Source organism: Syzygium oleosum, unplaced genomic scaffold (genome assembly GCF_021117445.2).
Source record: "Syzygium oleosum isolate NSW1041296 unplaced genomic scaffold, Sole_v2.1 Sole_v2.06, whole genome shotgun sequence".
Taxonomy (NCBI): Eukaryota; Viridiplantae; Streptophyta; class Magnoliopsida; order Myrtales; family Myrtaceae; genus Syzygium; species Syzygium oleosum.
The window spans coordinates 10,420,314-10,435,613 of NW_026607490.1; the positions used below are offsets into that span (position 1 = coordinate 10,420,314).

The 15,300-nt window shown below is 43.2% G+C and overlaps 2 protein-coding genes across 2 annotated transcripts; both read right to left on the bottom strand.

The window, feature by feature from the left end:
* Positions 1-352: 352 nt before the first annotated feature.
* Positions 353-1,021, bottom strand: LOC115662181 (putative germin-like protein 2-1). The gene has a single exon (XM_030584362.1). The coding sequence runs from the start codon at positions 1,019-1,021 to the stop codon at positions 353-355; it is 669 nt and encodes a 222-aa protein (XP_030440222.1).
* Positions 1,022-10,112: 9,091 nt separating this feature from the next.
* On the bottom strand, positions 10,113-11,121 carry LOC115662178 (germin-like protein subfamily 1 member 7). The gene is made up of 2 exons (XM_056312654.1): positions 10,893-11,121; positions 10,113-10,805 (listed from the first exon to the last, which is right to left on the bottom strand). Exons 1-2 carry the CDS (start codon positions 11,008-11,010, stop codon positions 10,252-10,254), a joined length of 672 nt encoding a protein of 223 aa, XP_056168629.1. The 5' UTR covers positions 11,011-11,121; the 3' UTR covers positions 10,113-10,251.
* Positions 11,122-15,300: the final 4,179 nt, after the last annotated feature.

Consider the following 15,300-nt stretch of genomic DNA (forward strand, 5'->3'; position numbering starts at 1 on the left):
GGAATGATGAATTTACTTGAGTCAAACAATGCTAAAAAAGCAGAATTATTCACACGCTGATACTTGAGATTGGTATGGAGTGATCCAGTAATATATCTCGTTTGAGAAGTTAGTCAGAGACCTGGAGCGAGCATGATGGAAAAAGATCTTGAATTAGTTTTTCATCTCAGCCCTTGAACGATTTACGAGAGAGAGAGAGAGAGAGAGAGAGAGAGAGAGAACAAACAGTGGAATCTTATCAATAGCACAGATAACAAGCAATTGTACTAGTACCCCAAAGTCAGTATCTTATTCAACAGAATTCATCTTTGTAATGTCATGAAAAAACACAATTGCTCTAGTGAACATCTGTCTAATGGTTGTCAAACCAGTTCTGTGTCTGGAGATAGTTGATCAGTTTGTTGTCCACTTGGAAAGCCTTTGTAAGGACATCAACATTGATCAGCGGCTTCGATCCAAAAACTGAATTTGCTATGGTTATGAGTCCCGGGTTCTGGCTGCTCAAGAAAGCAAAGGCTAGTGCATTAGTTTGTCCAATATTCAGCTGGAAGTGAATGAGGCCTTGCGGAAACACGAAAACATCTCCTTTGGTCAAGACTTTGGTGACGAGAGTGTTGTTCAATTGGTTGGATGTGACAAAACCAACGTAGAGCGTACCCTCCACGACCACTAGCATCTCGGTGCCACGAGGATGAATGTGGGGAGGGTTTAGACCGTACGGAGCAAAGTCAAGGCGGGCCGTGGCGATGCCAAGAGTGTTGAGTCCTGGGAATTGGTCGACGAAAGCAGTCGTTACTTTGGATCCAAGCTGATTCGATGTGTTCCCAGGATATCTAAACTTTGTGAAGACGAAATCATCTGCTATTGCAAGCTTCGGGTCCTTGCAGAACTTTCCATTCACAAGCACCGCAGAGTTGGGGTCGTTGATGGCTACACAGAAGTCCTGAAGAGGACTCGGGTCAGAGGCAAAGGCATGGGATGATGCCAAAGCCAAGAGGACAAATGTTAGAAGGAACTTCATTATGGAAAAATTTCTGAGCTAGGATTAGTCTGTCTCGGAAACTCTGTTCTGTTGAGGATTGTTGTGAAATACTGCATCTGCAGCAAGTCTATTTATAGTAGTTAGTCATTTGACTTAGTCCCCGTCAACTGGCCTGTGGGAAGCAGCTGAAGCCAGGAACAGCGCTTAATAAGTCTATAACAATTGTTTATTTTCCATGTGATTATTGAACCATTCTACAACTTCAACCACCTCTTCTTTCTAAGCCCGTTCTCATTGAGAATTAGTCATTCGATTTTGGACGTGAAGGATTCCCACTTTACTTTTCGTCTTTTGAAATTTTCAGATTTTAACTTTAGATGCCAAGTTCGAATTTTACACTCTCACTACCGCCATTTGATTGCTGTAATTATATTGGAGGGAGAATCTGTCTGTACTCTAGGCTATCAAACGAAATAAAGAGAACAATTTGCTTTATCAAATGATCTCCAAGGATTAGCCTTATTTGTTGGATGTTATCGAAAAATCGATCTTCAGGACTACTATCGAAAAATTATAAACTTGATGATAATCTCCTTGCATTGGCTTTAAAAGGTTTCCAAGTACTGCCTTCCAACAACCACGTGCATGCCTTGGCTAGCTGGTCGAATTTGCTGAAAATACCGGTGCAATAACTCGTGAAACAAAAATATAAGTTTGGCCAAGCTAGAATATTACATAAGTAGAACCTCAATAACACTATTCTTTTGTCTTAACATTTAAATGCTACAGGAAGCATATGTTTAATTCCGTAACAGGGGCTGATTCATGATTTTTTAAGCATCTCGACTCTCGAAGTACAAACACCAGTTTTAAGCATTATCAGAGGCCAAGAAGAGGCATCCTGTATAGACTCTCTCTTCCTCTCAATGGAACTCTATGCTAGTGTCATCTCTTCTTGCGTTGAAAAAGTTGAGTGAAACAGGCAAACCACTATTAATTTATAATGGAATAAAGAGATGATTAATGTTTGGTGGCCACATTCCAAGTTCGGACTTATACAAACTCTCAATCCTTACAGCAAATGAACAAAACCAAAGTAATGCAGAAAATTACATAAGATGCAGTTGTATATCAGAATGATGAATTTACTTGAGTTAAACAATGCTATGAAAGCCTGGGTTCGAATCCCCGCTCGGTTTCGTAATTTAAGTGGGGGGCCCTGGCGGTGGGTTGCTGGGCTAGTCTCCCCCGAGATATAGGCGCCCCGATTACCTGTGCGGGCTCGTCCGCAGGGAATGGTGGCGGATCCTCGGTTACCAAAAAAAAAAAAAACAATGCTATGAAAGCAAAATTATTCACACGTTGATACTTGAGATTGGTAAGTGTTATGATTGATGCGGAAACAATAATGAAATTAAAACTGAGAAGAATAAAGAACACCAAAATTTACGTGGAAATCTCGTTGAGGGAAAAACCACAGTGAGAGGAGAAGCAAAATCCACTATAGAATATTGAGGATTACAAAATGTGGCTCAATAGCTACAGACTCTTTCTGTCTCAACTTCTTAACCTAATAATTTGAGAAAAAAACAATATTTATATTGCCCCCAAACCCTAACGTTGGCCTAAGCCCACAAAGAATTAAGACATACTCAACAAATCTCCACCTTGGCTTAAATTCTACATCAACAATAAACAATCTTCTCCTCCCATTAGAGTAAAACTCAGTTGCAGCAAACATTAACCAAATCCAAGCAATGCTTGAATTTAGCAATAGGCAGGGGCTTCGTTAGCATATCAGCTGGATTATTTTCTGTACCAATTTTCAAGACCTTGATATAGCCATCAGCAAGAGTGTCTCGAATAAAGTGATGCCGCACATTAATGTGCTTTGTCCTCTCATGATACATATGATCTTTAGTAAGATGTATAGCACTCTGACTAACACAATGGACAACAGTCGCACCATGACCAACACTGAGCTCTCCAAATAAGCCTCTCTAACTGCCTTTGTAATAGTCATGTACTTTGCCTCTATAGTAGACAAAGCAACTGAATGCTGTAATGTAGCTTTCCAACTGACTGCACAACCTCCAATAGTAAAGATGTACCCAGTTAAAGACCTCCTCTTATCAATGTCACCATCATAATCAGAATCAACCTATCATGTAAGAGTAACACTAGTTTTCCCAAACTCTAAACCAAAATTAGAAGTACCCTTCAAATATCTCAAATTCCACTTCACAACTTGCCAACGAGCTTTTCCTGGGCATGATAAATATCTACTTACCATGCTAATAGCATGTGAAATATTAGGTCAAGTACAAATCATGGCATACCTAAGGCTGCCAACTGTTCTAGAGTATGGAACAAATGACATATATTTTCTATCCTCATTGTTTGTGCACATAAATCAGCTAATAATTTAAAATAAGCAGTAAGAGGAGTACTTACTGATTTTGCATCTTTCATGCCAAAATGATCTATAACCTTCTCAATATAATTTTTCTGGGAAAGATACATTTTTTTCTCTTTTCCGATCTCACCGAATTTCCATGCCAAGGATTTTCTTCGATACACCTAAATCCTACATATCAAATTCAGCGCTTAAATGTGCCTTCAAATTCTATATATTAGATTTATCTTTTGCTGCAATCAACATGTCATCGACATATAATAACAGATAAATGATAGAGCCACTTGGAAGTTTGCACAGATATACACAATTATCAAATTTGCTCTTACAATAGCCAAGTTGCACCATAAACGAATCAAACCTTTTATACCACTGTCTAGGTGATTGCTTCGAGCCATATATAGACTTTTTCAATAGACAAACATGTTCTTCCTCAGGTTCTTCAATCTCAATATTATCAATAGACGACTGAACTGGTTGCAAAGAAATTACTTCAAGCTCCACATTTTCCGCAACACTTTTTAAGATTTTCATGACAAGGAACACATGACTCCTTGCTAAAATGAAGCATAGCTGACTCATCAAAAGTAATGTCTCTGCTAATAATAATCTTAGATGAATTAGCACACCAAAGTCTATAACTCTTTACACCAGAAGCATAACCAAGAAAGATGCATTTTTTTGCTCTAGGCTCTAATTTGCCTTCACTAACATGTGCATATACTGGACATCTAAATACTCAAAGAGAATAATAATCAGTAGGTTTACAAAGGGATTACTTATAATCCACGATACATTAAGACAAGGAATGCTTATTCATATACATATTATCTAACACTTGTATTTCAAAAACTATAGAGAAATACTAGAGAAAATGCCAAAGAATATACCCCTAAGTACGTGTACATAGGGTTTATCGTGCATTTTCACATTCATAAGTGCAGCAAACATGTAATATGAATATACCATAACGTAGAGCATTCCGATATGAGCACGTCGATACCAAGAATGCCCAAATCGGAGTTCAAATGAGCTCGAACGGGCCGAAAGAACAAAATGGGGTCATTCTGCCCGGTCTGAACCGGTCCGGTTTGACTGGTCCGACCGTTGACCATTGACGGTCAACCGGGTCGGGTCAACGGTCAACCGGGTCTGTCACGGGTCGGGTCTTAGGTCGGGATCCGGGTCAAACCTGGATCCGCGCTCCGATGACGTCACGCTAACGTTATCGTCGGCGGTTGGCGACGACCGACGCGCCGTTTCGTCACGGCCGCACATGGGCCTCACGTGCCGTCGCGCCCACGGCCCTTGTCGGCGTGTGAGGGCGCGTGCGAACTCCTCCGGCAATGCGCCGCCCCTCATTTTGCTCGTCTCGACGAGCACTTTCTGTCTATGCAATAAAATTCAAGTTTTGACGAAAAACAGAAATCGAAACATGCATGAACAGTTCGGCGACGCGAAGAAAAAGAACAAAAAAACGAGGCCGAAACGAAAAAACAAGCGGTATACACTTTAATGTTAGAGACAATACACATGCATGATCGGGAAACAAGTAAGCGTGGCTCTGATACCAATGTTGGGAAAACTCAATCCCTGATCGACACATTCGAAACATATTCGAAACGAATTCGATCAATGCGGAAAACGTGCCCGATGACCATCAACTTGTATCATCGATCGTACAGGCATATCATGCAACGAACATACCCGGTATTGTCACAGATTAAGTGCCACTTTGCGCTTGAGAGTTCTTCGATCGTCTTTCGTACTCGTTTGCTTTCCGAAGGAAAAACAGAGATAACGTTATGTTCGAAGGAGTGTGTTCTTTCGCATATGAAAAAACACATTAGTTTTTCCAAGGGCTGCCTATTATTTATAGTGAGAGGCAAATAACTACCTTGTGAGCCCTTGTGGCTCACAGGCCGGGTTTGGCCCATCTTGGGTGGTCCACCCATTATGTCTTTCATCTCCGGATGTTCAAACTCCTGCCTACGACCAAGCAAAAGCTCAACTACAGCTTTTAGAAGTTTACTGTGCGCTCGAAAATCCCTTCACTGCGTGGCTTCCACAGAAAAGAAAGTGGAAAAAGTAAAACCCTATGTTTTACTTTCTGTACATATCCAAAAGAAGTGCCTCCTTCTATAGGCAATATAAAGAAAATCCAAGAAGTCAAACCGATCAAAGATAACCTTCTTGAACATAAAAAAAAAAAATCAACTTCCTCTGCCAAGAATCAAAATTTGATTCGGATTACAAGGCCACAACATATATTTTTTTGAACAAAATAGAATCCTCCAAACAGATTGAGTTTCGTACACGACTCAAACTCGAAATATAATTTAACATCCAATATGAGTGGGGCATGACATTCACTAGGGCTGTGGTGCCCCTAGCCACCAGAAATTCTAAGGGGCTGTGACCTTGCTAGAGCATGGCCTAGGCCCTGCAAGGTCTCGAAGAGGGCCAAACGGACCCTACTCTGCCGCCATTGAGGGTTACGCCACCCTTCCTAATGATTGCAGGCGGTGGCGGGGTGGTGGCGCCCCTTGGCTCTCTCTCTCTTCCCCTCGCTTGAGTGCAGCGAGGTTGCCTGATCTCCACGGTGTCTGAGGAGGGTTGCTGGACCCTCATTGGCATTTGAGTAGGCTCTCTCTCTCTACATTTTTCTCCTTTCTTACTTTTTTTGTTTTTTAATTCTTACGTGGGGCCACATTCAAACACACTTTCATGCTCCGCTACACCAGCGATTTGACCAGAGGAGTAATAGTTAGATGATGGAATGACTCAATCGCACAAATTCGTTTAAGTTAAAGACTACATTAAATAAAAAGATAGTTAACGGATTAAATTGTTCGAACTTACGATACTTAAAGAACTAGATTGATTAACACCCCGCCAAATGAAGTACTAAAAAACTAATATTTTAAGGTGTATATTCAAGAGTATTAGTGAAATGATTTTCACGCCCCACAAGTGTCGTGGTAAAAAGTAGTTAATTTATCTAGTTGATCCTAAACTTGTAAAGAGCAGTTAATATTTTTGGTTAAAGGTAAGTCTAGCTTAATATGTTAATAAGTCTCTATAAGCTCTCCCTAGGTAATCTACTCGACGAGGCATGGCAACGAGAGTTTTATTCATGGATGAAGATTGGTTGACCCAGTACAGTTCCTTCTGCGCCGTAGGCAACTTTAAATCGGCAAATCATCAAATATTACGCATGTTAAGTTTTAAACACAATGGACAAGTCATTCCTCAACAACTATAAGCACGTGTCCATAACTTTAATTTCCTGTTCCTCATATAAAGAAATGAACACAAACCTTCATGAAGTGGTGCAATGACCCGGGACTAAATCCATGTACGCCAAATCTTGAAAAGGAATTTCCAAACGTTGGTCAATCACGACCATTAATATACTATTGAGGTTGATTTGAAGTGGTCTAGGGCCCTAAACCGAGCTAAGTAATCGATAGGATCCTAACCGTGTTTGTTTTATAAAATTGCTATCTGATACCTTTTCAAGCCCAACTTGTTTGAGTAAGGACAGACACGATATTGTATCTGCAAATGTTGTTGAAAGTCGATCTCCATGTCTTAGGAACATTTGCTTTTACATTCATGAAAGAAATAGTCTGGGTTGCTGATGTCTTTCCTTGTTAAATTATAAAATTTGACCCACTCTGTTATTTGGAGAAAAATACCAAGAACATTCAGAGCATATGCTCGCTTGCAATGCACTTTTATTTGTTGGACTAAAACATGTCATATCCAGGACTAAAGCATATATTAAGGTTGTTTCACACAGCTAGGCTTTATTAAGAAGGTTATCTCATATTCTGTTGCATGGATTTCCAGATAGTCTCATATTTTGTGGAATGGATTTGTAGATTGTGTCGGACGAGCTTCCTTGAGGATTAACACGATTTTTACTTTGGTGTTTTGTGTTGTTGAAATTTGAAAAGTTCTTCGAGCAAGGACTACCTCGCAAGCATGTATTAACTAATGTACTAGACAAGAGAACTATGCTGGGAACAGATCAAGAACTCAGGCAGAACACTTAGACATGTTATTAATTTCCTGAGTTTAAGCCCGAGTCAAATAGATATAGATATGGCATTTCGGATTAAATAGACACGACTCGATATTTATTTGATCCTGGTCAACACCGTTATGCTTTGGCATAATTAATAAATCCGCTTGCTAGTTTCACTTGAGGAAGCTTCTAATATGCCTGGTCCAATGGCGCTTGGCTCCTAAAAAAAGTACTTTGAAAATAGATAGTTTCAATTATTGGATTGCGCTTCACCTACCTCCATTTAATGTAAGTCACAAATACTAGACCTCCGGAGTTTGCAATTTTTTGCTAACTTTTCGTGCATACAACACCTCAGCGAGTCCTTTTAATGAAGTAAATTGGACCATTTAAAGCTTTTTGAAAGGGAAATACACAGGAACTCGATCGCTTTGCGTGGTGTATGTATTGCGTCTACAATGAAATCGTGTACTGTGTCTTTGAATTTTTTATGCATTGCATGGATGTAAAAGCAGCACCAATAAAAGTTTTTATGGTAGACGACTTCAATTTGGTTTGTTATTGTTGTGATCACCAGTCTTCTAGTTTGCATATGTCATTCTTGAGATGTAATGTGATGTATTTAGTAATTTTCCCTGCTCTGAGCTTCCATGCAACCAGAGCGAGGAGAAATAACACCAATAGAGGGACTAGTTAAGACGTAGGACATCGAGTTATCATGAGAACCGAACCCGAGTCCACGCACCAAACACAAATAATCAAGTCAGTGTAAGGAGACATTCATCTTCACTCTGTCAATTCTTGAGCATTCCTTTGGGTTCTGGCTCAGGTTCGTTAGGATTATTTTTGCTGAATTCACATAAGTGGTTTAGATGCCTATGCTCTGTTTTATGTGCGAGCTCTTTAAATTTTCCTCTGAACCATGATATGTCTAAATTTGTTCGGTACAATAACCATAAAGTCTTAAATTATTGCAAGCTGATGTTGAGACGCAACTTAGCTTTCTAGCTCTTCTGGAAATTGTCAAAATAAGAGCATAGCAAGTACCGCATTCGTGTCTCTGCATTTACCTGCTATGTCCATTTATGCTTTATAATATTGATTGCTTCTAGAAATAGATATATGCCATACATATCTTATTCAAAGTTTCGACTTTGTCCTACAGACATGCATACAATCTTATAAACTGTATTGTGTGTGACAACATTCCTGGAAAATATTTTCTTGCTTAATTATGAGGTTTCAAACTGATGTCCCGACTGTAGATGGAAAATGACTGCTGGAAAGATTTTTCTTTTGGTCATACTAACGAAAAAGCAAAGTTGTCTACAAAATTTAGTACGTCCGAGAAAAAATGAGAAATGTCATCCAATATAATTTATTAAACCCGAACTCTAGAAATACTTTTTCTGCAACTTCTTTCTTCTGGTATAATGATGTAACCTACAGCTGTTCCTTTTCTTTTTGGCCACCTGACGGCAGTGTGTGAAATGATCACCCTTATGATTTCTTCAAACAATCTATTAACCCAATCACAAGACTTTGAAATCAGACTGTTAATTAGGGTAGCATATAATTTTGATGATACCCTTTTCAGAGTACCCATTTCCTTGATCTGACAAGCAATATTTAATCTTAGATAACATCCTTCTGACTACCGAGTTCATCACAGTTCAAAATTATTGTACACTTCCAGATAAGGTGTGCGTTTTGTTCCACATTTTTAGCCATTTGGTTGAGGCATGAATCCTATTGCGGAAGCCAAGCGATCGAATAATAAAATAGACATAATAAGAAAATAAATCAGATACCAGATTTACGTAGTTCGTATTGACCTATATCTACGGGGAGAGCAACAACGAATTTCACTATAGATCAAGCGATACAATGGAGATTACAACCACACTCGAGTCACTCAAATACTTTAAGTGTTTTTCAAGCCTCAATTACACTCAATAACTCACATAGTATTTAGCCTCACAATTTCTCACGAAATAATCTCTTAATCTTACGAAAGAATTGACAAACTTACACAAGATTTAATCTGCTGCAAACACTTACGCTCTTGGACGTAATTTACCGAAGAAAGACCCACAAAACTTGCCAAGCACTCGTTTCGGTGCTTCAAGTCTTCTCTGGACATAAAGGCACGAAGACCACAGTTTGCACTCTTCAACTTCTGCCTCCCAAGGTGCCCACAGTAGAATATATTATATGTGCCCAAGAGTTGACCGAGTCATGGTCTGAATCAAAAGCCACGTTGGACCTTCGTGTTCAAGCCGTAGACTCCAACATCAATTAGGAAAGATTATTTGTATCCCCCAGCAAATATTTAACTTTTCTTTTCTTTTTATTTCTGGTTTCCGCTCGGCAACAAAGGGGATAATAGCCGTTCCTCTTCTGCTTTTCGTGGACCGACTTGAAGTGGTAATTAATTTCCTTTTCTTAATTGTTGACCAAAATTCAAACTCCAATATTCGGCAACATCTAAGTCCAATAGGCTTTCCAGATTAAGGAAACCATATTCATGAAAATATGACTTGGATATCCACGTGTACTTTTAGATCAAAATCGTCCACAGATTCAAACTTGAGACATATTTTAACAAATCCGGTCATCATCACAATGAGAGAGAGAGAGAGAGAGAGAGAGAGAGAGAGAGAGAGAGAGAGAGAGAGAGAGAGAGATAACAATCTTTTATTCGAATCAGTCGTACATGAGGTACATAGTTTAATTATGTGTGTATAGCAACCACATATGGAAACAAGGTTAATGTTGTAATTCAATTATTCGTGTAACTTATTTTGGTCATAAATACTTTTAGTTGTTGTCGTACCAAAACTGTGCCTGGAGGTAATCGACCACCTTCTTGTCCACTTGGAAGGCCTTGGTGAGAACATCATCAGAAATGGGTGGCTTTGCTCCGAAGACAGCATTTGCAATGGTAATGACTCCTGGGTTCTGGCTGCTAAGACCAGCAAAGGCCAACGCATATGTGTTTCCGATATTCAACTGGAAGTGAATGAGACCAATAGGGAACACAAACACGTCCCCCTTGTACAGGACTTTGGTGAAGAGAGTGTTGTTTAATTGGTTGGATGTGACGAAGCCAACAAGTAGCGTACCCTCCACCACGACCAGAACCTCGGTTCCACGAGGGTGAGTGTGGGGAGGATTTAGGCCACCGGGAGCGAAGTCGAGACGAGCCATGGATATTCCAAGAGTGTTGAGTCCTGCAAATTCGTTGACGGATGCCGGTGTGACTTTTGATCCAAGCGGATTCGATGTATTTCCAGGATTCCTGAACCCCATAAAGACGAAATCATCAGCTGTGGCTTGTTTCGGGTCCTTGCAAAACATTCCATTCACGAATACTGCATAAGAAAAAGAATTCGCGTTAAAGTTTGGACATCATAAGGCAGAAGTGAAAGGCATGAATAATGCAAGAATGGAGGACTAACCTCCAGAGTTCATGTCTTTAGTGGCCACGCATATGTCCTGAAGAGGACTCGGGTCATAAGCAAAAGCAGTGGCAGCTGCCAAAGCCAATATGAGAAAGCTAATCGGAAGAAACTTCATTGTGGTTGTGGATAGGAGTGAGGGCCTTGATCTCAAGTTCTAATCTTTGCACAGACTAGTATTGCTTGAGGGAGGAGTGAGGAGTTGCATGGCAACGTGATCTCTCTTTATAGATGAGAATGTTTGACCCAGTATATAGTTTATTCAGCAAGTTTCCCAACAGATTACCAAGTCTTCCGAGGTTTTATCTATTTTCCCCTTCTCAAGTCTATAACAACTACGACGACTTGGCGATTTGTTTGACTTTGTCTCCTCATGCTCAAAGAATGCGTATCACCTGATATGGAAATGGTTTTTGATGAAGTTTCCATCCTTGTACCTTTTCTTCATTTCTTTTACAACTCTTTAGCATATCTCAAATAATTGGTATGGAGTGATCCAGTAATGAATCTCGTTTGGGAAGTTAGTCAGTGGCCTGGAGTAAGCAGGATGGAAAGAGATCTTGAATTAGTTTTTCATCTCAGCACTTGAAAGATTTGCGAGAGAGAGAGAGAGAGAGAGAGAGAGAGAGAGAAAACAGCGGAATCTTATCAATATCAGATAACAAGCAATTGTACTTGTACCTAAAAGTCAGTATCTTATTCAAAAGAATTCTTCTTTGTATTGTATTGAAAAAACACAATTACTCTTGTGAACATCTGTGTAATGGTTGTCAAACCAGTTCTGTGTCTGGAGATAGTCGATCAGTTTTTGTCCAGTTGGAAAGTCTTTGTAAAGACATCAACATTGATCAGCGGCTTCGATCCAAAAACTGAATTTGCAATGGTTATGAGTCCCGAGTTCTGGCTGCTGACGAAAGCAAAGGCCCGTGCTCTGCAGCTTACCAAGTCTCCAAAGGTTACATCTTTTTCTTCTCCTTCTTGAGTCCAAGAACACGTTCCCCAACAACTGCGTTGACATGGAAGTTGGTCCGATTTCCATTTCTCCAGCTTAAAGAATTCATGTTCATCTGATATGGACGTGGTAAACTCAAAGTATTGCAAACATTTGATTACTTCTTCTTCACCATTTCAACTCTTCAGCATCAACTCAGCGCAGCATCATCAATCACGAATTATTTCTTCTAACTCCTTCCTATCTGAAGAAAGATTGAATCAACTGGCTATGGCTTTGCACGCCTATCTTCACCAGGAAAATTTCAGGTTGATGATTTACCCTGTTAATTTATAATTGGGAGACTTAATTTTATTTAACATACCAGGCGCCAAAGCTCATAACCATATACCGGCTAGCTGTGCACTCTCTTGCTGGACAAACCTAAATAAATAACCTTCCTTTAGAGGCGTCAAACGATGCACGTGTATAACTTTTTCTTCTTTCCAAGAACGGTTCACAGGGAGGTTGGAAATAAAATACTGTCGTCGCAAGCTGGGACTGCTTTTCAACCTAATGAACAGAAGGTTTTAGTTTCATGCACAGTATCTTAATCATCTAGAGCTAGCAAGACACATTATTTGAGGATGGACAGTATAATTTGTTTACTTTCTTGGACTGGTGAATCTTGCAAATTACTGAATTCTCTTGGAAACTGACGCTTCAGGAAGGTCATGAGTTTTCTGTTAGGAAATAACAAAGAACTAAGCTAACCCACCCCAGATTACCAAATTTCATTTTACTGTTTCTAACTTTAAAGTTCTTGATAAAGTATAGACCAGGACTCGAGAGGATGAACAACGAACGTTTTTATGCAGTTCAGGATGATTCAGACGAAGAAAGAGCGTATAAACAGAAACCATTACTGCGGTCAGCTTTGCTATGGCCAAGAGTCAGCAATGCTCCTTAATATAACATGGAGAAATGGTAGAGTTGTTGAAGATGTCTGTCTAGACGATGGCAACTTTTCAACTTGTACGTCTGCTATGAGCTTCACATCCATACCGTTGTCGATACTGAAATTTTATGAGATAATTGTCCTTCTCTACTTTTGAAGTGTGGAAAATTTATGAGATAATTTATGATTTTTCGTGATATTAATCCAATTTAACGAATGATAAATTTATCATAAATGTACCAGTTTGGATTTTTTAGTAGTAAAAAAAACGAAAATAGTGCAAATATTCTATCCAGTTATCTGTACACTTATGAAAGAAGGTTTGGGGTAGTTATAGAACTATATCTTTGAGTTTTGGATGCTTGTTGATGCATACTTTTGGTGCTATTGATCATATTTAGACAAATTTCCTGTGTGTTTATCTAATGATTATTCTGGAATGAGGTTTAACCCCCAAAAGGGATCTCAACCCCTAAAAAACCCTAAAACAACACAATTCACCCCCAAAAGAAAAAACCACCAAAAACCCCAAACTTTCTCACTTGTGACACATTTACCTCGAACTTTTTTTTGTGACACCAAAAACCCCAAAATTTGTTATTTGTGACACATTTACCCCGATATACATTGTCCATGGGCATTTTCGTCTTTTTAGCCTTTTCTTTTTCTTTTTACTTTTTTTTTCTTTTCGGCGAGGGCCCCTCGCCGGATCCGGCGAGGGGGGCCCTCGCCGGCGTCGGCGAGGGCCGCCCTCGCCGGATCCGGCGAGGGCCGCCCTCGCCGGCGTCGGGCAGCGAGGGCGAGCCTCGCCGGCGTCGGGCGAGCCTCGCCCTCGCTCGCCCGGGCGAGGGCGAGGCTCGCCGGCGTCGGGCGAGGGAGGGTGAGGAGGCGAGGCTCGCCGGCGTCGGGCGAGCCTCGCCTCGCCCGGGCGAGGAGGGCGAGGCTCGCCCTCGCCGGGCGAGCGAGGGCGAGGCTCGCCCTCCTCGCCCTCCCTCGCCCAAGCCTCGCCGGCCTCGCCTCCCTCGCCCGGGCGAGGCGAGGCTCGCCGGCGTCGGGCGAGCCTCGCCGGCGTCGGCGAGCCTCGCCGGCGCCGGCGAGCCTCGCCCTTGCTCGGGCGAGCGAGGGCGAGGCTCGCCGGCGCCGGGCGAGCCTCGCCCGGCCTCGGGCGAGGAGGCGAGGCTCGCCCGACGCCGGCGAGCTGCCGGGCGAGCCTCGCCCTCGCTCGCCCAGGCGAGGGCGAGCCTCGCCGGCGTCGGGCGAGCCTCGCCGGCGTCGGGCGAGCCTCGCCCTCGCTCGCCCGGGCGTCGGGCGAGCCTCGCCGGCGTCCGGGCGAGCCTCGCCGGCGTCGGGCGAGCCTCGCCCTCGCTCGCCGGCGAGGCGAGGCTCGCCGGCTCGGGCGAGGAGGGTGAGGGGGCGAGGCTCGCCGGCGTCGGGCGAGCCTCGCCCTCGCCGGGCGAGGAGGGCGAGGCTCGCCCTCGCGGGCGAGCGAGGGCGAGGCTCGCCCTCCTCGCCCTCCTCGCCCAAGCCTCGCCGGCCCTCGCCCTCCCTCGCCCGGGCGAGGGCGAGGCTCGCCGGCGTCGGGCGAGCCTCGCCCTCGCCGGGCGAGGAGGGCGAGGCTCGCCGGCGTCGGGCGAGCCTCGCCCTCGCCTGGGCGAGGAGGGCGAGGCTCGCCGGCGTCGGGCGAGCCTCGCCCTCGCCGGGCGAGGAGGGCGAGGCTCGCCGGCGTCGGCGAGCCTCGCCCCGGTCCGGGCGAGGAGGCGAGGCTCGCCCGGACGCCGGCGAGCGTCGGGCGAGCCTCGCCTCGCTCGCCCAGGCGAGGCGAGCCTCGCCGACGTCGGGCGGGCCTCGCCTCGCCGGGCGAGCGAGGGCGAGGCTCGCCGACGCCGGCGAGGCTCGCCCCGCTCGCCCGTGCGAGGCGAGCCTCGCCGGCGTCGGGCGGGGCTCGCCCTCGCTGGGCGAGCGAGGGCGAGCCTCGCCCGACGCCGGCGAGGGCGGCCCTCGCCCGACGCCGGCGAGGGCCCCCCTCGCCGGAAAGAAAAAAAAAAAGTAAAAAGAAAAAGAAAAAGCTAAAAAGACGAAAATGCCCATGGACAATGTATATCGGGGTAAATGTGTCACAAATAACAAAGTTTGGGGTTTTTGGTGTCACAAAAAAAAGTTCGGGGTAAATGTGTCACAAGTGGAAAAGTTTGGGGTTTTTGGTGGTTTTTTCCCTTGAATAAATAAGCTATTAGGGCTTCATTAGGCATAAATCTTTTTTTAGTGCCAATTGAGTCTCTAACATTTTGTCTTTGTGTCAATTCAGTCCTTCCAGCTAACTTTTTTAGGATATTGCTGACGTGGACGCCGGCCGATCTACTGCTCCCTATAAAATATGGGAGGGGTTTAAAAAAAATTTAAAGTATTTTTATTGTAAGATGTTAGAAGGTTTGGAACCCTTGCTTCGACAAAGTGTTGCTAGCCCTTTGTCATCCAGGACAAGACTCGCAGGCCTTCGTTGTGCAGTGGCTAGGGCTCGC